At 41.7% G+C, this 26,403-nt stretch overlaps 2 protein-coding genes across 10 annotated transcripts in view; both read right to left on the reverse strand.

Annotated features, from left to right (window-relative positions):
- The window catches only part of mctp2a (multiple C2 domains, transmembrane 2a), a 30,898-nt gene extending 13,489 nt beyond the window's left edge, over positions 1–17,409 (reverse strand). The window contains exons 1-17 of the mRNA XM_070831449.1: positions 17,393–17,409; positions 15,834–16,838; positions 15,165–15,224; positions 14,965–15,076; positions 12,495–12,637; positions 12,291–12,367; positions 12,070–12,184; positions 11,945–11,965; positions 9,448–9,624; positions 8,595–8,725; positions 8,302–8,488; positions 7,954–8,047; positions 7,759–7,861; positions 7,564–7,666; positions 7,348–7,449; positions 7,170–7,244; positions 6,785–6,904 (exon numbers count right to left, since the gene is read on the reverse strand). Of these exons, the coding sequence (XP_070687550.1) occupies positions 6,785–6,904; positions 7,170–7,244; positions 7,348–7,449; positions 7,564–7,666; positions 7,759–7,861; positions 7,954–8,047; positions 8,302–8,488; positions 8,595–8,725; positions 9,448–9,624; positions 11,945–11,965; positions 12,070–12,184; positions 12,291–12,367; positions 12,495–12,637; positions 14,965–15,076; positions 15,165–15,224; positions 15,834–16,826 (2,613 nt within the window). The 5' untranslated portion in view covers positions 16,827–16,838; positions 17,393–17,409. The remainder of the gene's footprint in view (positions 1–6,784; positions 6,905–7,169; positions 7,245–7,347; positions 7,450–7,563; positions 7,667–7,758; positions 7,862–7,953; positions 8,048–8,301; positions 8,489–8,594; positions 8,726–9,447; positions 9,625–11,944; positions 11,966–12,069; positions 12,185–12,290; positions 12,368–12,494; positions 12,638–14,964; positions 15,077–15,164; positions 15,225–15,833; positions 16,839–17,392) is intronic.
- Positions 17,410–21,136: 3,727 nt separating this feature from the next.
- The window catches only part of mef2aa (myocyte enhancer factor 2aa), a 61,108-nt gene continuing 55,841 nt past the window's right edge, over positions 21,137–26,403 (reverse strand). For all 9 annotated transcript variants that reach the window (XM_070831516.1, XM_070831514.1, XM_070831520.1 and 6 more), the window contains 3 exons: positions 25,273–25,402; positions 24,987–25,110; positions 21,137–24,797 (listed from right to left, as the gene is read on the reverse strand). In XM_070831516.1, the coding sequence (XP_070687617.1) occupies positions 24,461–24,797; positions 24,987–25,110; positions 25,273–25,402 (591 nt within the window). In that variant the 3' untranslated portion in view covers positions 21,137–24,460. The remainder of the gene's footprint in view (positions 24,798–24,986; positions 25,111–25,272; positions 25,403–26,403) is intronic.

A 26,403-nucleotide genomic window follows, 5' to 3' on the forward strand; every position in this document is an offset into this window, starting at 1 on the left:
TGATTAACAGAGGAGGGGGTGGCCCAGTCTACCAATCCAAACTACTGACTGGCAGACGAACCACTAGACTGCAAGGCTGCCAAATGCTCTCCTTATAACACTACAGCAGATAACAGGTTATAAATATAGGCATCACACGCGTATAACACAAATAATACTGTTGATGAGACAAATTAATGTAATGTCACAGCACAAGGGGCCATACAATGTTATAACTGTTGGTGTTAAAAAAACAGCTAACTAAAAGCTCTTTTTACACTATTTTTTGACGCAGTAGATTTCAAAAATACCCTTATTTTTAAGACTATGTACCATCCAAAGATTTAATCTTGGCTGTATCTTCACTACTCTCTTCAGTTGCTCTCCACTTGGAAAGCTAAACAAAGCGAGGAGAGTGCCAGCCAGCATTATGAGGGTCAGTCATGGGGGCTGTGGACGGATGCCAGATTACGTGAACATATACTGAAAGAGTTTAACAAGACTGACTACAGGCTGCAGGGTTTGTGCATGAATGTGTGCGGTTGTCTGTGTTTGTGGATGCGCGCATTGTTGTGTGCGAGAGACACACAAAAGGACAGAATTCGAGCGAAGCAAAAATTAAGAAAATGAACTAAAATTATTATTATTATAAAAAAAATAAACAAGTACCTCTACAAAACCTTGAATAGTCACTGCCATAGAGATTTTCTTTTTCTGGGTGAAATCAAGGGCAGTAAAATTAATCTGCATTACTTCCTCAATTAAAATACAAAAAAGAGATTAATAATGAATCAAAGGCACAAGTAGCAGCTCAGCTCATGCAGGTCTTTTTTTTTTTCCAGCCGGACTGAAACAGAGTCTGGCTGAGGGCTTATGTTGGGGACAGGAGCGGCAGGCTTTAAAGTAGCTGTAAACGCAGAGCAATGAGACATGTAATTTGTGTTGAGCTTGGGCCAGTGTGGGGACAGGCTTTCAGGGGGTGTCGGAGGCAGAGGAAGCACAGATAAGATTTTTCTTCGGGGCAGGTAGAGTGTGTGGGCAGCTATGGTGCTCTGAGCTAACGCTGAATAAATATTTCACATATGCTCAGCTCAAGTCTTATCGACTGGGGAGAGAGAGAGAGAGACAGAAAGAGGGGGAGAAAGAGAGAGAGAGAGAGAGAGAGAGTGGGGCTACAATCCAGTGAGAGCAATAAAATGGGGAATCTCATGTCGCTCCTCAACGGGGCAAAATGAGTTGTTCTGGAGTATGAGGCAGTTTACTATTCAATCTTTAAATCAAATATAGATAAAGTAACGCTGATATTTACAGAGCTTTAGTGACTCAAGTTAAGTGGTTTTCCACTTTGTTTACTGTATTACAATTATTACTATTATTTTTCTTTATGATGAAAAAGCAACAAAAGAACACACTTTAGTAATACATCCAGAGCTTAATATAAAGGTAAACAATGACATTCCTAGGGTAAATTCAAAAATAAAAATGAATCATAAAAATTGACATATAAAGTCTAATTTCACTTAATTCAGCTTTGACAAATTTTTGTAATTTGTAAACAAAAGGTTAGTCGTAGAAAAATGCTAAACAAATGCCAAAATTTGTGAGGACGCCTGCACAGAGTGCAATAGTGATAGCAGCTCTTTATCAAAGCACTGAGGAAGAGCAGCCGTGCGAGGCACAGCATTAGCATTTGCTCACGGGGCCAGCTCTGGCCGTTGTCTCCCCGACTGTCTGACACATGCCAGGGCCAGAGTAGCACCAGTATGAGGCTGGAGCGGGGCAGTCAGCGGGGGCCCCGTGGTGCCTGTCAGTGGTGGCTACACTGACCCCGCACTCCAGCACTGGCCACTAGTGTTTAATCCGTGTCGGGAGCGTTAACACTGAGCGACCTCCTGGGTGACAGATCTGCCATGCGAGCCTTTTCCCCTGAGGAGGTGGGGAGGGAGTGGCATGGACTCTCTCTCCCTGTCAGCTCAGCTCACACGCACGTTAACGCGCCGGGGCCAAGACCAGCCCCAGAACAGCCACACACAAGGGCGGACAGGTCGCCACCTCGGCTGCCTGGGGAGAGGTGTCCTCTGTGACTAGGAGGGTGGCAAGTATGTTAAAGACAGTCATTATGATATGGTACAAGCAATGGGGTTAAACACAGAGCATACTTGATCTAGGCTGAAAACATGCATAGTATAAACCATCAGTACAACTACAACAGATGCACAGATAAAACCAGGAGTCCACACGTTTATTCAGTGCAGTAGGCTTTTATAAATCTGAGGACACTTGCTTGTAGTCACCTTATGCTGCTTAATAATGCTAAATAATAATGATGAATGAGATTGATGTAAATGTAATCAAATGTACTCTCAAAAGTGAAATGATATAGTCAAAATCAGAGTGAAAACATGCAAAAATGAGAACCATTTCACAGCTCTAATGACGTGAATATTAGCAGAGAAAGCGTGTTAATGCCACTAATAAGGGGACATGTTTCAAGGTTACACATTGCATTCAGCCAACTGCAAGAGCTGTCAACTGACACATAGCCATTCAGGGCAGCTAAATAATAATATTGATTTAAACCAGGAGGCACTGCTGAGCCGTTTGCAAGTAGTCATAGCCTATCATTTAATAATTAATAGATCTCAGACTCAAAACCATGAATACACACATCACCATCACTGCCATCATCTTTTCCCCGACTAGACACATTCCCCCTGCGCAGTCTGTGAGAACTCCCACAGCCACGGAGATGGAGAGTGTAACCCCCACGAGACTGAAGAAACCCACTCCTTTAAGGCCTCCAACTTTTTCCAACAGAGACAAAACAGATGCAAAGCAGAAACAAGGAGAAAATTCACGGGCATGCACAGTCCTCTCGCTGTTCTCTCAAAAGCCCGGCCACACTGCAATACAGTAAACCCCAAATAGGCAGATCCAAGACTCACAAAGCATCTCATTTTCAGGGACAGTGTTAACAAGAACAATTATGACAACTCTGATTATGGCTTTGATCTCGGCTGGGCTGGTGTTCTGGTTAATGGCCCCAACTGCTGCGGCTCTACACAGGTGGTCTCCCGAGACCTCTGGAGCCAGATCTGACCCTGTCCTGCCCTCATCTGGGTAGACGATGATTCTATCAGCCCCAAAAAAGTGCCCGTTGCAGCTGCCAAGTGTGTTTACAGCTGCACCGCATCAAACATTCATCAAATGCCATCTTTACAGTGTGTGATGTGAGGCAATCAGCATTTCACAGGCTGTCAAATGATGTCTAAAGCGGTTGCTACCTGGCAGTGTCAAAAAGAAAACGGTTCAAATACTCACATAAGGTATACAGGTTTCTTTCTAGTCTAACTCCTGACAGATGAGGTAGCTCATATGTTAAAATATTAATTCTACTTAAATACTTAAAGCGGTCTAATGACAGCAAAGCTCAAAATCAGCTTTCAAGTGTAAATGATCCTTTTTCGTTTTTTTAACTTTCATCCATTTCATCTAAATCAAAATTGTTCTCAACTTTAAACTTCAGAAGCAGATTAATTTGGCTGGCTAATACATGCTCATTTAGCTTTTTTTCTTCCTTTTTTTGTGCAAGAAACTTGTGTCTCTTGGTCTAATGCACAGAATGGAGGATTTCACTCCAAGTTGTTCCCACAAATGGCTCCTGTTGGGAAAAGTAACTGATCTCCTCAGTGCCTCCATTCGCATTTCCAGCAGTGCTGTAGCTCCATCTACAGGTCCTGTTCATGTGTGCAGCAAAGAACTCTGAGTGACCCCTCCGCAGTCACTGCTGATGTATAGCACATTCATCTCGCTCAGTCTTAGTGAAAACCACATCTAAAGGCCGTTATTTTATGAAGATTTTAGCTGTCACATTTTCTCTCTCTCAGAGAAGGGAACATGCTGTTGTCAAACTCTTGAAAAGCACAGATCCTAGGCTCATTACTGTAGCATAAACAAGAAGAGGGGGAAAAAAAATCCAAATTTCTTGTTTGTATTTCCGTTCACTGATGAAAATGTTTATGAGGATTTGCCAGAACTTTGTTTAAATGCGTGAGAAAGATTTTTTTCTTCTATTTTTTGTTACATTACCTAATTAGGGGGACTCTATTTTAAAACTGCTACATATTGGTGGAAAATCGAAGGCAACTTCAAACACTATGGACTGTTGAGATTGGAGTTGATGAGATTGCACAATCAAAACAAGTAACCTCCTGCACTCGAAAGCAGTGACAATACTGCAAGCATTTCCATTCCTTACAGAGTTTCCTCTCACGGAATAACACTCAGTAGCAGCACAGAACCAAATAAACCATCAATCTGTAAACGCTAAATATATATGTTCCAGGATGTGCAACTTTCTGATTGCCACTCACAAGGGAAAAGTTATCTTGATATGAACAAATAAGACTTCTACAAAAAAAATAGAAAAACTCAATAATTTTTTTCTCACATTCCTGTTCACTTGGTTTATGTAAACCAGAGCAGTGATCCTTCATACAAAATTTGAATACCTTACGCACCACACACCAGCAACCACTTCATAATGCATACATGAATCTACATAAACAGGATACAAATGTGGACTGCATGCTGTGTGGAGGTCAGAAAGTTGGCCTGTGGGACTGAGTGATATAATGGCTAAGTATTCCTGGTAAAGCACTACACGAGCGTCCCGCAGTCCCAGTAGAAACCACAGCAGCGGTAATGCATTACAGGATGTATATGGTGTAAAAGGGTAGGACTGGTCTGCCGGCTTGATAAATAATGTATTGTAATGTATATTAAAGCTAGACCCACCACTGCAGCGTTTCCTACCGGCATACCCTGAGAAACCCTGCGCTGCCTGCCACTGTGGAAAAGAGCAGACACTAGTGGTATAATTATACACATCTGAAAGGCAAGCAGAGGCCATCTGTCAATGTCTGAATCAGTTACCTTATTACCACTGCCTAAAGATATAAAGATAGGAATGGGAGCTGCTTTCATTAAGGCACATGGTGGCATGCTGCTTTAGACAGCTCCAAACACTAACTTAATTGCAAATGATGACTTGGAGGAGAAGGCGTGGCTGTACAGTGGCTAGCCTTGGAGTGGGCAGGGCACTGGTGTGGAAGGTGGCATGGCACCAGGCTTGTAATGACAGTTGGTGAAGACCTTGCTGTTGCCCTCACTGACTGTCACATGGTAGTGTAAGTTCAGAGTTTTTGCTGTTACTATCAATTACATGCAGTATTTACATGTGATTTGCATGTTTCCACCATGCTTGTCACTTGTTGAGAATATAATGAATCATCGAAAAAAAGAACTTTTCACTTGTTGAACTCTCCGTCTGCTGATGAGTGGGTGATGAATACACAGTGGCACATTCACTCTGTTGGGGCAATTCTCACCATGCACCTTCGACATTTGGACTATTTGAAGCACACCTCATCCCAGACAAAGGCGCACTCTGTCTACACGGCTGCTGTCTGCTCTTAAAAATATCAACCAGTGTGCTGGTGTTTGTGTCTGAAAACAGAGCAGTTGTTTCAAATAAAAGGACAATGTCACAAGAATTACCACCTTCACTGACACAGAGCATATGACACACAAAAATAAGATTGGGAGGCACTACACTATTTTCATCATGATCATCGTTGCTACAGTAGTGATTTTTCCTTCATTCTAAGATCTCTATTTGTGTGCTGGACTCCTAAACAGCAGGTGGAGCAGAAGTGGAAATGAAAGATTAGAGTGTGCCACCACACACTCCCATCGCCTGCGGAGGATCTAATTATAGGTGGAAGAAGATGGCCCCGTCCCGCTGACCTGTCACCTGTCAGCCTGCCTATCCTCCTGCTCTCCTGCCCATATCCCTGCCTCCAAGTCTCTCGCTATCTGCCTTCGTAGAACGCACTCTTACCGAACTGTCTTTCTCTTTCTGTGCTCCAACTTTCTTTCCCAGATAGTAGCCTGCCTCCCACTCTATCCTCATACAATCGCACGCATTGTTCTCTGTCTTCCTGTCTGTGTGTCTGCGTGCCTGTCTGTGTGCCTTGCTGTTCTAAAGGCTGTGATACATTGAGCCTGGTCATTGCCTGGGGGGATTTGCACCTCAGGATCAGTGAGAAGGGCTTATAGAATACACCAGGTATGAATTGCATGTCATTCTGAGACAGAGCAGACAGAAGAAAGGCGGTGAAAGGAGAGTTCTTCACACACCCTGTCTGTGACCGCTTCCTCACCCTGACACGGCGCTGGCAGGGCTTTCATGGCAAGTGTACACTCTTAATCATGACATTACATGTGCTGTACTGAGGGGGATTCACAGGGTGATTTAAGATTATTTAAGCTTAGGACCTTAGATCACATACCCTCATTAAAAACAGCTAAACAGAGACATTTAAACAAGGTTCAAATCTTGGAGGCAGACTGTCACTCCTCCACCCAAAGAAGCTGAGACTGTGATCCTCCTTACACTGTCCCCCGGGTTAGGAGGCTTTGCTAAGAAGTCAGACATACAAACGCCCAAACCCCACCCCTTCAACTACACTCTAATGTCATCAGAACTGAAGGAAAGCCAAGTGGGGTTTGATTTAAAGGATAAAGCACATCCATCACATACGCATGGGATAAAAACAGAAGGCAGTCATTGTTTTTCATGGGAAAAAGACTTGCAGAGACTGAAAATGGCTAAACCAAAGATTATCCCCAACATCTAATTCACATAAAATGAAAGAGTTAAAACTGGGCTGCAATGAAATGGGACAAAACTTGTTCGCCCCAAGGCTTAAAGAGAGTTCATTAACGTGAGGCAATGACTTACCAGAAAGGCTATTAGACTCCGTTGCGTGTTCTCCCATTGAAAGCAGCTTTTAATGTACTGTAACGTGTACAGAACTGCTGTGCTGATTTTTCGAACCCGATATATATTCTGGGCAAGGACCTAATGGGAAATAATTGGAACAAAACACTGGTTAGTATCATTTGACACTGGAAGTAATGTTTATGACTTTGCAATGAGGTTGATTCAGCGTTACAATCCCTTATTTTCTACTTGTGAAGTTAGACGTTTAAAGCAAATTAAACAAATTAGTTTGACTATGTCCAATCCAAACTAAAACTAGCTTTGTTGTGGCTTTGTGGGATTGTGCTGGCAAGCTTTTTAGTTCAATCTGCTCATTTTTGCGAAGAACATCAATAGAGGTAACCTTTTTGGAGAACTTCAGGTTTTCCTCCGTTAATTTTGCCTCCTTTGGTTGGAAGGTTTTGATACCAGCTCTGACCTGGGATGAAAGAAATTGAAAATAAACAGTCACCTTCACAGTACATGATATATAACATTACCACCATTCGAACAAGCTTGAACATATTTAGTGCGATCCTTACTTTGTTATAGATAACCTCCAGCACCAGTGTGATGGTTCCTTTTGATGCACCTCCCAAGTCTTCTTTCTTCAAGAACAGACATATCTGCTGCCCATTCTGAACCTTTGAGAATAAAAAAAAATGTGTATGTATTTTTATTCATTTTGTATTGTATTACATGTAAGACCTAAATCATGTCACAGTAGTAAGGTTGTGGCTGATCATAAACAAACTTACAGTCAGTAATGGAATGGCCACTTTTCCCAAAACATTTGAGGCTTTGTCTCCATTTTCATCAAGGACAGTCAACTCTACCACCTCATGAATGTCCTTAATTGGGCTGTAACACAAGCGTTGAGAAGCATGTTATTCACATTGAAATATATCACACAGAGGAATAGATGCCCTGTTTTTTCCAGATACCTTACTTACAATGTAAAGGCCTTGTTCCACTCTGGATTTAGGGTCTTGTAGATTGTGTGAGTTTGAAGTTTGCTGTTACTGAGCTCAACAACACATAAGGGGTTGCTTTTTCCTACAAGTAACACAAAAGTTTTGTTATTCAATGTAAAGAAAAGTCCATGACCATTAGAAAAGAAAAAAAAGTAAATTGTTGCTTCTGATTACCATTGAGGTCTGTTGCAGGAAGATCATTTGCCTTTATAAGTTTGACCTGAAGGAAGCCGACCTCACCCATACACTTGTGAGAGTTCTTTAAGTTCTAAAGAAATGAGAACGATTAAAGACATGTTATTAAAAACATATTTTTTGAGCGTGATTAATTAATGCACTACATAAAAACTAATTTATTAGTGTTGTTGAAAATGTGTCCACCAGCAATCTATGATGTATTTGTATTTCTGACTGAATCAACTGACATTAGATCATTACTCAGCTGCAAGTGGCAGCAGTTATTCCAATATTTGGGGACTCTCTTTCTACATTAAAAATAAATCAAACCAAAAAATAACTTACAAATTTCTTCACTACTGTGTCTCTCTCATCAGGGTTCTCCAAAGTAGCTGTTTCAATGTCTGAGATAGAGACTCCCCAGCAAGGTCTCCGGGTGACCAGAAACACCAGCCTGCCCTTTCCTGGGTCCAGCGCATGAGTGTAAAGCTGCCTCTCATTAAGTGGAAGTCTCGATAGGTCAATCTCAAACCTAAGACATGAAGGGAAAGTAGTTCCATTGAAACACATAAGGCCAACTTGCTATGTGGAGGAACCAATATGAGCAAAATTAACACTACCCACAAGGAAATACTCACATCCCCCATGATTCCTCACCCTTCCTCCCTCTCTTTGAGTACACCTCTACCTGCAGAGGTTCCTGGTTATCTTCAAACTGATTGAAGTCAAACTGCTCTCTCCACTGGGGATTGGCCTGAATGCAAAGGTTCTGAGGGCAGTAAAGACACAGATTCAGCACATACAGTAACACGGAAACACACATAGACACACGCACATGCACACACACGCACACACTTTGACACAATGTCAGGTTTAATGCATTATCAGACTGAGCAGCTCCTGCATGACAGGTGGATTAAGTCTTCATTCAGTCCAACCAGAACGAAGCAGGAGAGGAGAAAGAGAGATGTGTTGTGTGTATGTGTCTCTATTTGTGTGTGCTTGTATGTGTACACCTCAGTAGCCACTCTGGGATTGTAAACACTGACAGCTTCCAATTAGAATCAGCTTTGTCCAACAAACAAACAAGCAGAGAGGAAAGCAGAGAGGTTTACAAAGAAATAACACGACAACACAAGACAAGTGCACCATAGAATCATCAGGGGGGAGGCCAACAAGTACAGGTAGATGAACAGGGCATGCTGGGTATGCAAATGAAGCCAATGAAGCCCAGCACCTGAAGCACAGGGGGAAGTGAGTGGCAGCCTTGCCCAGTCTAATGAGCTGCCTCTGCCATGGCCCAGTGAGCCAAGGTGGAGGTGAGTCACTGACAGGCACCTGCTGAGAGAGAGAAGCGGGGAAGTAAGAGATAGGGGCTGGGAAGAAAGGCTTGAAGTATAAAGAGCACACATTAAAAAGACACAGGAGCATGAGAAAAGGGAGTGTAGGAGAAGTAGGAAAAGAGAAAGACTTTTAAAAAGCAAGTCCAACCTTGCTCTTATACTTCTGATCTCCGAGGCGAAAGCGGACATAAATGTCCCCATGACCATACTGTGGCAGGTCCTGTCCCTCCACCAAGGTTATACCAAGCACACCAGTCCACATCTGGTTCTTCAGCTGATTCTTCTGCAGTTCAGGAGGCCGCTGGGATGGTGAAGCCTGGTTCTGCTGCAGGGCAAAGATACACGCAGATATCTTTTTAGTTATATTTTTTTTAGAAGCACCATGTGTGTGGAAACTCTGTGTGCTCCCCTCTGTTTACCTGTTCCTGCCTCAGCCTGGCACCTGATCATGTTCACAGAGTGCATGAAAGTAGGACAAAGGTTTACACTATACAGCACATCTCTGTTGGAGCACATTAGCACATCTCTACTGACAGGCAAGCCACACCATGGAGGCTCCTGGAGAGAGAGGAAGAGAGGGACGTCAGCGAGCAGCCAGATGTCCCTGGCTGTGACAGTCCCACTCATCACTGGCTCCCAGACTGAGTGTGGGGAGGCAGGACACTTGGCATACTGCACCAGAGACAGCAGGCAGCAGTGAGTAATGATGCAAACCACACAGCTCTCTCATCAGCAAATTATGCATACATGCAGTATGTATGGCCAGCATCAGAGTTTACTGCATGCTGGCAAATTTATCCAGATTGAATTTAACTATGGCAAAATAACAAATCTTTTCTCCTAAAGCGAATCTACAAAATGAATAAAGACGTTGTGCTTTTGAGGACTATTTGGAAATGAAGGACAAGCCCAGCAAATAATCCACTTTTCCTGCCGTGTGTCACAGAGGGAGTGGGAAAGAGAGGCCTTGATATGTTTCCATGTTTGAGTTCCCGTGAGGCCGTGCGGTGATAGGCCAGGGCTGTAAAAACAAACAGCAAAGAGGTTGTGTTGGGCTGACTGTAATTAAAGAGCAGGACCGTAATCTGCTCTAGCCTCTTTGATTGCCCAGCTCCTTCGACTGCCCCGGCGACACTGCTTCAAACAGCCCTACTACAACTCCCCTGCCACTCCGGCCCCTCCTCAGGGTCACAACCCACATTGCCACCCAATCCGGAGGGGATCAAAGCACATCTCAGGGACCTGAATTAACATGGAATACCACAGGCACAGCCCTATAAATATCAGCCCCTTCAAAAGAAGAGGAACAGAGGGAGTGGAGGAGCGATATAAAACAGGCCTCAGCCAAGTCATCCCAAGTGTTTATCTTGGACACATTTCTATCTCAGCGGCCAATAAAACAATTCCACTTAACTGTAAGTGGCCCCTAAAGAGAATCTATTCCTGGTCCTAAAAGGGCTGTGCGATTGCTTCCATATGGTGGGACAGCATGGGGACAAGCACGATGAGCTCAGACCCAGGTCCATTTGGCTGGTACCTCAGCACTGTCCATCCACAGCTGTGATATTACATCCTAACATCTGGGTTATTGCCCGCTATGCCTGGGAATTATCAGCGTTGCCGATCTTAGGCATCCCACACTGGCAACATGCCTCGAACAGCAGAGCCCCCCTCCCGCTTCTCCCATACGCCCCCCTCCTGTTTGAAACACTATCACACAGCAGAGTTTTACTTAGGCACTTGCCATTCCCTGTCTCTGTGGTGGTAGCACAGAGGGAGAAAACGATGTTCGGAAAGAGGGGGAGTAGAGCTGTAAAAGCTGGGTATTCAGCACTTCCAGGATAGGTGTTAAATGCAATAAGATATTGTACGTTTGTCAAAAATGAAATGGGAAAAAATGGCATTGTTACATTGTTAAATTAGCACTGTGATTTAGGCAGCAGAACATTGTGAAGAGTCCCATCACACATTTCTGTCTCCCTTTGAGTATCTTTAACCATCTGTAGTGGATAACCTACAATGTGTATGAAAATGGCTTCATTCCTTTGTCATCTAATTTCAAATTGAGATTGTCTACTGGACCATCAAGAGACTGAACAGTGGCAGATGCAGTGACTACATAGGTGTGAATATAAACCCACTCGCTGCAGTGTGAGTCCCAAACAGCAACCCTCCTATTTCACTCTGAATCTAATTACATCTGCAATATATTGAAAACCACTTGAGAGGAAATGGAACTTTGTTTACTACAAAACCAAATACTGCTCTATAATACTCATCTAAGGGCTCTTTCATGGCAACATATTCAGTCAATATTATTATTTTGGTTTTGATCAGAATGTAATATTGTATCGTATTTTTTTTTTCACAGAAAATGATACCGCTGATAATAATATGCATTGCAAAAAAGGTTCACTATAAAACCACAAAGGAAATAGGGTGTGCTGAAACCAAGGTTACACACAAAAGCCTGAGTCCTGAACATACACCTCATTCTTTGTTGCACCATCCTACAGTGAGATACTGCCCCCTAGTGCTTTAGTTTGGGGCAGCCACGAGCTCTAACGTGCACAAAGTTGAACTCAGGAATACTAATGGTATTCTAGATAAAAAAGAAAATGTAATGATATAAAAAAAAGCCATACCTTATTCTTCCTTGGCCATCTCTATGAAAAAAAAAGAATTAAATTAATCAGTACAAACAATTCAGAGAAGATTTAAGACAGTGAACTGCGTCAACAAATACTTCTTGCTTCAGAAATAGTCTTACGGGGGCTTTTTTGATGGTGGCATCTCTAAACATTAAGCAGACGTCAACGACAATTACTCCCATGTCATCTTCTTTACTTTTCGGATCATGAAGAGGCAACTCCATTTCATAGGTTCTGTTAAGGGACAGAAAGGGAATGGGGATTAATTCTGATGACAATTTATGGATATCCTTGTGATAATCTGTTACCTCAAATACAATTTAAAAAATGTATTCCTCACTTGTGCAATTCAAGATTCGCCAGGGAAATAGCGCTGGAACCCATGAACTCATCAGCAGTTCGATTTTTATCATACACCTGCAACAATATTACAAACATTATTACGATTATTATTATCTAAAACAACAGGAATTGTGCGCTCCGGTGCCAGGCCATTCTTGTGTTGTAAGATTATGTACGTCTATTCAAGCAAATAAAAGCCTACCCGAACTTCCATGATGTGCTCTCTGTCTCGAAGAGGATGGCAGAAGGATTCATTCCAGCGTGGATTCAGGCTTTTATAAACTACTTTGCTTTTATAGAGCTGTTTCCCTTCAAGTTTGAACTTCACATAAGGATCACTAGTGCCTAGAATTAAATACAAAAAAAAAAAAGAAAATCAGCAAGAAAATGTTGTATGACACAAATGGTAATTACCGTAAGTGTTAAGTTAACATACAACCACAGTGTATAAACACTGATTTCATAGCAATCTATGGTGAAAGTGAATTTATTTGACGCAAACTATGTTTACTTTGTGGGGAACATATTGTCACTTTGAAAATGTACACTGTGTATGAAAACACACACATGCATACACACCCTTCCCCCATGCTGTTTGTGTGAGAGACTGAAATATGTGAGGAGGAGGTGTGCACCCCACACATGGCAAAAACAGAGGGATGTAGCTGTTTAATTGTGAAAGAGTAGAAACACTCGCCAGCATGAGGCAACCAGAAACCAAAATCTAGAAGCAACCAGTGTTAATCTCCCAAGCCTGTTAAGAAAGTCTGTCTGTGAGTGGAGTGGGGGTATGGGACTTCTTTGTTTCTGCAATTGCATGCAGATTGGCCAAAAAATGAAAGCCAGTCCCATGCCTTCATTTGTATAGGGGAATAAAGGGGTGCTTGAGAGAGCCTGCAGGGAGGCTTGAATCACATGACAAAGGCCCTGTGGGGATGGGCTGTCAGGCCTGTCAGCTCTCCACTCCAAATGAACATCTCGCAAAGGCAGGCAGGACCCACAGCAGCTCCACCCTGCCAGCCTGTGACAGGGAAACCTCCAGGCAACTTGACAGGAGGAGAATGTGGCAGCTAGCAAGGAGAAAAGCTCTGGCATGACTGAGAACGGTGACGATGGAAATTAATGGGAAAAAAGGGGAGAACAAAAACTGAAGAGTGGGGGCTGGTGGCGTGGGTCCTTTCAGAATATGTAATGACAATGTATGCCATTGGTGAGCCTTTGGCACGGTGTTGATTGTTGGGCAAACAGTGGAGAGACAGGGGGCGTGTGGGGATTGCATCATCATGGTGCCATCTTGTCAGGGAAAGTAAGGTCTCAACTAGCAGGGAGTAGGGCACTGGGCTTGGAGGGTCTTCTGCCACCACACGGAAAAAAACTGTGAGGCATCACTCCAAGGAGAGGGCCCCTCCACATTTTACTGGAACGTGATTTCACAAATACATGAGAGCTACAGTAAAGTATGATATTGGTTGGAACCACTACATACATATCGTGAGTGTTTAAATTTCCAATAAGATAAGATTGATGTAGCTTTGAAAAATTGTCATATCACAATTTCTCTACTATGAAATGTATCTATCAATCTAAAATGACAAATCGTAACTATAATTTTTACCTTAGGTGAAACAAATTATGTCCAATATTAAGTGTTATGTCCAAAACACTCTAAAAAAAAAAAAACCCACAAAACTATTGTCAGTCAGTAGCTACACTTAATAAGACCACACATGAATTTTCTCATAAGTTGTAGTTTCACTTATGGCCACCCGAGGGCGCTCCTTTCCCAAAGCAAATTCCACTGGGCTCAGGGAGGTACAACATGAGTTGAACTTTGTATTTCACACTTGTGACTCTCTGTCTTTTTCAACATCAAAAATATAGATTTAAGAGAAAAACGTCTGTGGCCTGTAATATTTAAATACATGATAATAACAGATCCTCTTCTCTTTAAAACCAATGAGTCACAGGCTTGGTTTCAAGAACAGCTGCACGTCTGAGCTATTTGCTATGAGGAAGGAGTTAGGAACATAAATTTAGAGAGAAAGAATGCACTACAACTACACCTGGCACACCATTTCAGAATAAACTGTTTAACTACTTATTAGTAGTACTTATTAGTACTAGTGGTTTCATTTACAGATTGTGTGTTCTGTTTAATTAGTACCGATTAGTCTGTACCAGTCTGTCTTTTGCCACACAGGTCTGACTGCATACTTCTCTAGGGTTTTTTTTTTTCTTCTGAAAGACACTGCTTGACAAGAGACGTCACCCTAACAACTAAATAGAAGACTTAACTGAACACAGCCCATCTTGCCTTTATACACAATAACACATTTCCCATTCACAATTTTCCACCGTCTCCATAAACCCAGCAAGATTAACAGGATATATACACATTGTATGTATGTGTAGAGTTCATTAAGGGCTCAGCCTTTAGCTATAGCCAAAAGCCAGCACACAAAGAACTGCATTCTTTCAGGATGTACAAGAAATCTGATACGGCATATCTTGATCAGTACTAAACTATGTAAGGGTGTTTCAAAAAAAAGTTATGTGAACATTTTGATGTTAACTCTAAATGTCCTCCAAAGATCTAAATGAGATAGACTTCTTAGCCTTACAGGCTGTGAAAGGCCGGGATTTATGGGTAACCTGCAGGTTGTTGAACCTACCAGAGCGCTTGTCTCGGATGACCAGGTTCTTTCCTCGCTTTAGGTTGACACTCAGGAGGTATCTCTGGAACGGGACAGGTGCTTGGGCCTCAGGCCCTGCTGTCATAACCTGCTGTGAAGAACCATTCAAATTCATATGCTTTCTAATACCAGATGCGTGGCTTACTTCAACGGGCACAGCAGTCAAGTTGAGTACTCACAGAGCTTTCCAGGGAATCTTGCACGTTTTCGTCAAAGAAATCACACGGTTCAATGGACATCTGCGCAGAAAAAGGATGTAATGACATTTTATGAAAACACCAGAATGCATACACTTTGTATAGTACAGTGGTGATGATATGTCAAGGTGTGTGGTGCCATATGATATTCAAGGCTTTAATTTAAAAGAGGAACTTTAAGACTTTCATGTATTCCCCATGACTGCAGATAATGTGCTTTAGGGACATGACCAATAGGAACAGCATGTACTGTAAATGCTTTTAGTGGGAGTGAAAAGTGTCAACAGTACAGTGAGATGCTATCAATGTTTTTGTAGAGCTCTCTGCGACACATTGTGTCTCTAACTTGCAACACAGGTTTTTGACTGGTTCATGTATCTCAGAGACATCTAGAAACATGGGGACACAACAGTCTTAATTTGAGCTATACCCAAGGGCTGTGAAAAGTCAACTTACATAACTTTACATTTAACACCAAGCATCTGAGGATGTGTTTGGTATGTTGTAGCAGTAGACTGAATAGTTACCGTCACAAGTTACTGCCACAAACTGTCTTCTTAAATCGGATACTCAACAGTACTTGGAGACGTCATATAAGAATAGGATTCTCTGATTGTACATATAATTAAATACACCTGCAATAAAACTGACCTCTGCTATTTCTTCCAGAGTTTCCTCAAACTGGGCCTCTTCTAGCAGAGCGTCTTCCATTGAGAACTCTCTCACCGAAAAGGGAGAGCTGGCTTCACGGTCCAATTCCTCCGAATCGGTCGTCCAGGGCATGTTGACTTGCTCCTCACTGGGAGTGCCACAGGCAGAGTCCAGAGACGTGCCATCTGCACTCTCCAAAGGAGTACCCAGAGTATCTAATATCAGAGGCATTTTGTCCACAGAAGCAGCTTGTCTGATCACTGGCGGAGTCCCTTTTTCAGATGGTGGCTTTCTCTGCTCAAATGGTGTGGTCCTCTTTTCTGTGTAAGCGTTCACTTGGTCTCCCAGTGAGTGTGCTCTCGCCAGTGATCCAGAAACAGTACCTGAAAGCACTCTGTCTGCTGGCGTGTCTTCACCACAGAGACTCTCTCTGTCAGCAACACCTGGTCTCGGTGGAAGTGCACTGGCAAAAACAGATCTTGGTGCAGGAATAGGATCAAAAATGAATTTAGGTGCATTGCCTTTGGCTCTTTTATCCACTTGTGCATACAAGTTTACCTTGTTCTCTGAGCCTGAATTTGTCATATCATCAAATTCCTCATAGAGGGTCAATGTCTCCACTGGTGCACTTACTCTATTCAAAGCAGCAGCTGTGCGATCAGTGGGAACTTTGGGTCTAGTTTCTGGGACTGAATCATTCAGTTTGTCTGTGAAAAGCACTCCATCTGTGATTGAGCCACTTGCAATAGAGTCAGTATCACTCACACCAGGGGAATGTCCAAAGAAGATGGCATCAGAGGCAGTGGACATCAAGGCACTCTCTGTAGAAAATGGCTCTCCTGGCACAAACCTTAGATCTGGTACGGAAATACTGCGCCGATGGGCCAGTCTCCTCCCCTGCTTGTTCAGTGCCTTCTTTCCTGGTTTCTTCAGATTCACCAACTTGGTTTTCTGACGCAGGTTCTCCAAGAAGTTCTTTTTTTTGACATCCATCTTGAGTGATACCTTTCAGATTAAAAAAAAAAAAAAAAAACTTATATCAAGATGCTTTGTGTTACATGTGCACAGGCCTAAAGCAATGTAGTGAGGTGTCTTCACCACAGTAGCCTCAATCCATGGAAATTATTTCAGCCACAGCAACCGTATGTGGAATGTATTAGAGATGGCCACTGATTAAGGTTAAAAAAGTCTTCAAGAAAAAGTGTTGGCTTTACTCACACTTGGCTTTGACCAAAAAACAAACTCTCTGAACATATTTTTCTATTGTGTTCCTGTGTGACTGTATTACTGTGGTATCTTTACAGAAGGTGACAATGTAAAGATAAACCTTTTGTAACAAAACACAAACAACACGTACTCATTACTCCACGTAAAACAGCTGAATAAAAAAAGTAGGTGGCAGGCTACATTATCATAGAATAATCTTACCATTAGCGCTAAGGCCTAATGTAAAATCCCACAAACATTTCTGAATAAATTACTTAACCTAATTATTCTACATGGCACTACCTCCTGGATTATTCCAGAATAATTTAAACAAATAAAACATCATACTGTACCCGTCCAGTCAACTTCTGCCAACTTGTCAAAGCCACACACTGAATCAGTCTCCACCAAGAGCAGCAGTAAACTTCCTGAGAGGCAGCTCAACCATCCCAACTATGATAAAAAGGGGAAGTGCTTCAGGTAGCACAATGCGGAGTGTACTTTCCTGCTTGAAGACAAGTTTGAAGACAAGTGATTCGTAGAGAGGCCGAAGTGGGTGAAACTAGCCATACCAGTCTCACAAGGTGAGTTTCAATAACTATGAAAGTCCCACAGTAAAGTGTTGAGTCCTACCCAAGTCTCCCACTCTGGATGAAGCTGCATACGGTATGACCTCAGGTATGTGGAATCACAAAAGACATCTACATTTACATCAAACATCAAATATATTTGTCCCCATATACTAGTATGAGTATAGTAGGACACTTAAATGAAAGATTAAACACACACTGAAGCACTGAAACTGCGATGAAACAGTTGCTCACAGTACAGCAGGTTGAATAGCCTGTTTATCGCCCGCCTGCCTGTCAGTCTGTTTATTGTTGATTTGAATATTTGACTGTATATTTGCATTTGTGAGGCTATTTGTCTGTTTTAAGACTTGCATGCATTACACTTCCTCTAATATGCGTTCTCTTATAGGTCCAAGTGTTTGAAAAAAAAGACTTAATGCCATAATCTAGCCTAATTCTACAATACAACTGTCCTTCTTATCTGTCCAAAACAGTCCCAAAATACTGCTGATGGATTCTACAACATGACTGAGGCATATGAAATGTTGGCTATCTGTTCATCTTATCTCATCCCTGATCTTCAGCGCGGATCTGGCACTCGGTGGCCGTCTTGTCATACCAAACTCCATTTCTTTCATACAGCCCCATATTTGTTTACAGTGGAACATGGTTTAGCCTAAGCTCGTCAAAAGTGAGCATTTGTGTTTGCAAAGTATAAACTATAGCTTTGTGTCCACACATAGAAGCCAATGCAACAGACCCACTGGTGTTCACTCTCTCTCTCCTTGTCTGTGCCTAACAGTGGAGACTATATGACAACAGATGTGTTTGAGTCTGGACTGAGTCTTGTTCAATATTTGCTGATGTCTTAAGGAGATCAGGCCCACATGAAAGAACCCCAACTTGGCTCCAAGTTGAAAGGCAGGGCTGGGGATCTGAACAGGGCAAGCCCCTATGGCAGGTGGCCTGTCGCCCTTCTTCTCACACAACTCAAACAGCCCAAAACCCTGCTTGGTTACTCTACACATGCACACTGGACCTGTTCCAGCCTGATGCACAGCTGGTCTGATGGACGGGAAGCCAGGAACATGCACTCGGGGACAAATATATTGTGTGATGCGCATGCAAGCCTTCACACTGAAAACAGCCATGAGAGATTGAGCTTGTCAACTACACAGTTTACCTGGACCCTGCTTGTCTCGCAGTGTTTTTATATATTATTGCATTTCCATTTAATTTAGTTACATGTTTTATTTATACATAAGAGCAGGAACACCACAATGGTGAAAATGCAAAGTCCAGCATTCAAAATGACAAAGTAGTAAAAATGTACCTTTAAAAGAAAACTACTTTGCAGTTAACAACCACTGCTGCAGTTGGGGAGCTTCCACCAGAGGTGGGACCAAGTCATTGTTTTGCAAGTCACAAGTCTCAAGTCTTTGCCCTCGAGTCCCAAGTCAAGTCCTGAGTCAAGTCCCAAGACAAGACCGACAAGTCTCAAGTAAAAGTCCCAAGTCCTACCATTTGAGTTTCAAGTCCTTTCGAGTCCTTTTCACAACAGAGAAATAATATTTACACAGATCATGTATGCTACAACACCTGTATTTATTCAAACCTTTTTTAGCAAGAACATTGTTCAAACACATTTGAAAGAAACAAATGCAAATGTAATTTGCACAAAAAGTGCTGACATTGTATTTCCATAGCATAGACTGCACTATAACTAGTTGCACAGCAGTTTCTGTCCCGTATTGTATTGATCTCACATCATATTGCAAAACAGTTTTCACCTTCAACTAGACAGGCCCTTTTACTTTACTTAACTTAAATCTAGCCTTAACCTTTTCTTAGCCCTATAAACTAGTGTTAGCTTAACTCACCGTTCTTTGTGCAGCTTCAAATGTCGAACAAAGTTGTTGCGTCTCCGTCCCTAACCTTCGACCCGCATGTTTTACATACTGCGATTCGTTTTTTGTTGACCACCTCGTAGTTTTTATACCCAAACAAACTATCTTTGGTGTCATTTTTGCCAAGTGGCGCGCTGCTTTATCCGCTTCATTGGTTGTCCTGTAATTTGATTGGTTGGATGCTGTCGGATCAAAACAACATGGATCTAATTTGATTGGATGTCGGGCCGACAGCGCGCCTGCTCAGGTACACAGGTACACACACACACACGCACACGCACACGCGCGCACACACAGACATAGCTATATAGGGGTCCATGTCAACATACTTTTTAATCTTTGGGTTTGGGGAAAGTAGCAAGTCTTTTCAAGTCAAAAGGGTCAAGTCCAAGTGAAGTCACGAGTTACTGATGTTAAAGTCCAAGTCGAGTTGCAAGTCTCTCGAGTCCAAGTCATGTGACTCGAGTCCACACCTCTGGCTTCCACTGTACTGTATCATGTTTTAGGAGCATTTCATGTTTTAGAGCTGAAATTACACGAGTAAATTAACCATTCGCATCAGATAATGGGGTGAAAACATAAATATTTCCTTTTAAAATGCAGAGTCGGAGTCAGAAAGTGTCCTCAAAAGGAAATACTCAAGTGCAGGTATTGTACAGCATTATATCACAACCTAAACTTAATGTTTCGCTTGTTGTAACTTTATGCTAATTATGAGCTCAAGCCACTTTTGACCATGTTAACACTGCAGTTGCACCTTACCATGAACTAGCCAACCGGCCCAACCTGTTCAAACAACAGATATCGTGACAGCTCACCAACTCACCTTCACTTCCGCTACCGAGACGTGTGAGCAGGCCACCAGCCCACAGTACTGTGTGATGTATTGTGTTACAGTGTCACCTGCTGGCTATACTGTGGAACTACAAGAGGCCCTCACTACATGTCACCTGAGAAACAACGTGGCTTCTGCTGTATGTTGCTTGCATTGGATCAGTATAAGAATAGATATAAAAAATTAGATAATTTTATTAATAAAAAACCAAGAAGCTCAAACACAAGGTGATCAGCCGATCAGTTCATAACATATGATGTATTATAACGGATTAAATTACAGCACTGTGTACTGCATGTAGCAGTTAAAATTAGCTCTTAATTAAAAGCTGATTACTTGTTATATAGTAGTGTAATGATCCAATAATATTATGTACATTTCATACTAATTACACACTCAGAATAGGAAATCTAACTTAACATTTTAATCTTGACTTTTACATAAGTAAGAACTTTTGCTTATAATGAAATATTCTTACACTTAAGATTACTTTTTTTTTTTTTTATCTAAGTGGGGGATCTGAGTACTTCTTGCTGCCACGCTGCAGCATGTATGACATCTTTACAATGAAGTGAGCAGCACTCCTTAAATAAACATTTGAATCGGATGATTTCACTTAAAGAATTATGTCTTACTTATAATCCGTGAGATGAAGAGCTTAACAGCAGTGTGTTGTCTCTATAGTTTGTGTCCGTGTGACACGCAATGGCGGTCTGCTAGCTGATGCGTGCAGTCAATAAAATGTAATATCTTGGCAAGATTCAAAGAGGAACAGACAGTGAGTTCAGATTGAGCATACACTGAGGTGTTTAATAAAGTTGACAGTTTCTACTGTTTGGGACTTCACAGGAGAACAAATTCTATGTAAGAGTCGTTTACTTCATTTTATACAGAATAAGAGAGATAACCTAAATTACACATTAAAAGCCAATATTTGTACTTTTGTGAAGAATACAAATTTTGTACAACAATATCTAGCATAGTATCTTAATTGTTTAATAAAAAGTTCACTTGAATATTTATTGTATGATGAAAATAAAATAACACATTCAAGGGAAATAAAATGAAGATTAACTTAAAACCTCTTTCGATTTTGAAACAAATAATTTCATTATTGGCAACAAAGTCCAGCTTGTGCCGCCAAACGGTCTGAGCATTCAAACCGAAAACAGCTTCTTGAGTTAAGTGAACTATCAACTACAAACACTTACCAAACACGTAGTTCTGTTTATAAAAGCCATGAAGCAAAGCAGTGTACTCTTACACAGCAAAGTGAAGAAAGTTGTCTACAAAGGTTCATTGATTACCCTTTCCTTTCACATTCATCAGTTGTGCACAATTTGGACATAGACCAAAAGAGCAAAATGTATCACAGTGCATTCACCGTGCATTTTATTGTGCAGGTCTTTTCTGAGAAGAGGCAGGTCTGGTCAGGTTTGAGCTGTATCTTTACTTTTATAACCAAGAGAAAATAGAAGAAAGATGGTATAATTTTTCTTTGGGATAAGGCATTTCCTAACTGTGCATATACTGTAGATAGAGAAACTATAAAATTCCCTGATATGTTATCAAGTGCTTGAGTGTGTGCTCAACTACGAGGTGGTTGCTGCCGAGACAGGCAGACAGTTTTTGTTGTCATTTATTATTGCTATTTTCACCAGCTCTGTTAAACTGGATTAAATCATGGATTACTATACATTATGTTAAATATGTCTACCAATGTATATGAACATGACGAGATTGCCCCGGGGTATCCAGATCAGTCATTTAATAATATCTGTTTTTTGTAACTTGTAGTCCAGCAAGCTCCAGCTGTGGCACTTCAGGATAAGAGGCTAACAGTCTACCTTCAGATGCTCTTCTTCCTCATGCTTAGCGGACTAATATTTGACCTGTGAAGACATCATACTCTGTATATGTCACGTGAAGTGGGGCTAAAACTGCATAGATTACGGGTGTATACTGAGAACTACCATGGCGCTGATGATGGGGCGGAGAGAACAGAAACCTCAGAAACGCACACAAGATATGTCACGGCGAATGCAGAGTGATACCTTTCTCGTACAGCGAACTTCTCATACAAATGTGTGCAGTTGAAGTGAGATTGAAGTCAATGACATTGCGTTGTTGCTATTAATTAGCTGAGGAATTATTTGCTTCTGTGTTGGGGGAGAACAAAACAAGTCACAGCCCCACTTTTCCCCGTCTCTGCATGGTGTGATTACTCAGACACCCGCCTCGCATCGCAACACCTTCTGCGGAAAAAATGACTTCAACGCCTTCAAATTTTCACTTTTCTGTTTCCTAAGGTTCCTAGACCTGCAGTACTCCTACTTGTAATAGTGCATTGATGTAAGATAGCATTTCTGGGGCCAATTAAGAAAACACAGGAGTACTTTTGTACATAATTATGACTGATATTTCAAGTAGACCGCGATATTTACAACCATATATGGGCACAGGCATGACCAGTTTTGTGTGGAAGGTCAGCAGCCACTTCTTCCAAGTTTACAAATTCTCTGAACCAATTACAGGGTAGTAGAAAGGGCTTGAGATATGGCATGTCTTTCAGTTGAGCTACATGCAATAACAATAGATTATTCTTCAGTGTGGGGCTGGGACCTTGGATTTGAATGTTGGCAGTGTATTCAGCAGCTGCTGGTATACAACTAACACAAGATGACACAATAGGAGGGAAGAAACCCTATTTCCCCTGGCCTTGGGATCATCCTTCACAACTATGAAAACTTCAACCTCACAGCATTGTTGTTACAATGTCATCAGGACAAACAGTCACCACTAGTAAAGAGAGAAAAAACACAAATTTTCCACCTGGAATTAAAACACATGGGAGGTTGTGTCGTATATTCAATTTAGAAGAGATTACAGTAAAATAGCAAATATTGACCAGTGAATGATCTACTTTTTAAGGGTCTACTCTTGTAAACTTGGCTGTAATCCACAAAAATATACTTTTCTTGAAAACGGTGATCATACAGTACACTCAGTATGTACTCACACCCTGTTGATATATATTAAAGTTGTTATTTACACAACAAAACAAAATGTTTGGCTCAAATTTTCAATAATACAAACAGAACAGCAAACGTTCATGGCTTTAGATATCAATTCAAGATCTCGTTTACATGACTTTACACTGTTTGCAATAAAGCACAATAAAAAATAAAACTATGATGAAAGAAATGGTGCCTTCGAGTGAATTGTTAGGAAACCGTAGCAACTGTACAAAACAACACAAAAGAACAGCTTTGGCTTATATTACTGATGAACTGTTACACAAATGTGAACATGTTGATTTTCTCACCAGTTCAACTGGACAGGTTCGCATTATCTTAATTGCACATTTATATATCCTACTCTTTTAAATTATAAAATGAATAGTATGTCATTATTGCAATAAATTCTGTTGCTATTTTGTTTTTACGTCCAACAGTGTTGTTTCATTTATTCACTAAAGTAGTCTCAACTGCTGCAATGATTTACCGTGTGATCAAAATTCTTGTGTAGTATTAATTAACTCCATGTTCTCTGTACGTCCTGATCGGCTGAATCAATAAATTAGAAGAGGCCACTTGAGATAAAGGTCTTGTACGGTTACAGCATTATTTTAAAAGATCGTTCTTGCGGCGAACATCATATGTAAGGGTCCTCAGCCTGAAAGCAACACAACTTTCTCTGATTGTTTGCGACTTGCGAGCACAACAGCAATACAGCAACTACATGTAAGTGTCTGACTAGACCAGTGACTACAATAATCTACCGCCTATTGTTAAACAATTTTCTTTCAACATCCTTCCTCTGCAGATATCATCTGAATTGCACCAAGTACCTGATACCACCTGCTTGTGCATATAATTCAGTCCAGCTCACTGAGATTTTCTAAATCTTACTGTATCAGTTTGAGAATTTACTTTAGATATGTCCTGACACGTCTTATAACATTTGCCACTCAGTCTTACAAATTGAAATGGAGTTGAATAATAATATCATAATGATAGCTCTAAGGACCCCTACTCTTTCTTTTATCTCCATGTCTAACCCCTTCCTCTCTGACCGGCTGGTGACTGGAGGCTTGATCGACGCTCTTTATGTCACCCACGTGTCCATGCGCAAGCGCTTGACCGAGGGGCTCTCCCTGTCCTCAGAGCCAGCAGGGGGTCTGCCCAGTCCCAGCGGGGAGTGGAAGTCTGGCCGGTGGTCCTCACGATCGCTGCCGTCATAAGAGCTACAGGAGGAGCTGAGGCTGTCGGCAGGTGAACGTCCCAGAACTTCCTGTCGGCTGGAGCCTTGCTGCGGCTGATGAGGGGGGAAGCCAGATGGGGTGACACGCTCCCGTGGCGGCGAAATGGGCTCGGACTTGATGTTTATGCTCTGGCTGGTGTTGATGGAGAGGTTGGAGCCCTGAGGTAGGTGACCTCCACCACTGCAGAGAAGATAAGCACGGCATTTAGTGTTCAGTCTAAAACTGAGACAACAAATGCGAGGTGCAACGCTGCCAAAGCCAGGAATATGTAGATGTGTGATTCAGCATGATATCACAGAGCACAGTGGGTGTTGCTTTTATGTGAGGGCGTCTGGAGAGTGTGCCTTTGTTTGGAAGTGTGTTACTCACACCAAAGAATTAAGAGCTGCCTGGCCCAGTTGATGCTGTTGCCATGCCGACATGGAGCCCAGTGAGAGCCCAGGAGAGCTGAAGCCCTGTAGGGAAGAGATCTCTGCACTGCTCAGGGAGAACTCTGTAAAAACAAAAGCAGCCACACACAGTGAGAACTCGCTCACATTTCAGATACAACAGCATGTGCCACTGAGAAAAGAGTAAGAACCAACAGCGCGGAGTACAAACAGTGATGGTTAAGATGGTTGTTTTCAGTCTGCAGGGAGACCAAGGCCAGACTCACCAGCAGGGTTGTAGGAGGTGGGCATGCCTGAGTAGACCAGGCCCTGTGGGGGTAAGCTGGGCGTGGTGACAGACACTACTGGAGTGGCCAGTGGTTGGGTGGACTGGGAGCTGCTTATCCTCTGGGTGTTCTGCAAAACACAAAAAGCAACATAGACGACGAATGAGCCCAACATCCATCATTTTAATACTACTAGTATTTTAATACTACGCATTTTCTTATAATTTAAAACACTTACATTAAAGTCTAGAGAAAATTTAAGATAATATTTAGTATACAGATAATGACAATCACAATGCAGAATTGACTGCAATAATAAAAATTGCCACTAGGTGGTGGTGTAGCTTCATGGCAGTCAATATTTTGATCGAACTGATTAATTAATGACTGTAAGTTTTGACAAATATGTCAAAAAAGAGGTTAGAAATACAGAAAAAAAAAAAGTATTAGGGTGTTTTTACAGCAGCTTTAACCAGATAAAGTTCATTAAATATATGAGTACAAACTGCAGGTATAATAAAATAAAATGGTTACTGTGCGCTTGAAAACAGTTAGGTGGATTTTGGTAATCACAATAAATAATTAATTTCTTGCATTCATTTTAAATGGACAACTGACAGATGTAATCAGTGCGGAAATCACAAGAACTGACAGGCAGCTACTGGCACAACAAATTATTTATCAGATTTACTAGAGCCTGCTTAATGAGTTTTACTTTGTTAGACATGAAAAAGAACACCGTTACAGGGATAGTGCAGGTGAGGAACGCCTGTGATGGGCAAGCTTCCTTCATTGATCGACGGCATCCAATGCTCACACTCAGAGTGCAACAAATCAAACTGTGATCAGTTTTATAATCAAACAAACAACTTTTAAGAGGGTTAAGGACAATAGACAAATTTCAACTCCCCAAGTGACATAGAGAATAGCTCCAGTGGTTTGTAGTGCAGTGACTGGCATGCAGTCAACACAAACACACCTACACAGCATGATGTGGTCATGCAGCAAACTACGCTGTGAGCTACAAAAGTACACACTTCAGTTACACTAATCGAATGCAGACATAGTTTAGAACAATACAAAACAGCCACTAACATATAATCAGAATATAATGTAACAAACAGCTGCCAG

This window comes from Pempheris klunzingeri, chromosome 5, assembly GCF_042242105.1.
Source record: "Pempheris klunzingeri isolate RE-2024b chromosome 5, fPemKlu1.hap1, whole genome shotgun sequence".
Classification (NCBI taxonomy): Eukaryota; Metazoa; Chordata; class Actinopteri; order Acropomatiformes; family Pempheridae; genus Pempheris; species Pempheris klunzingeri.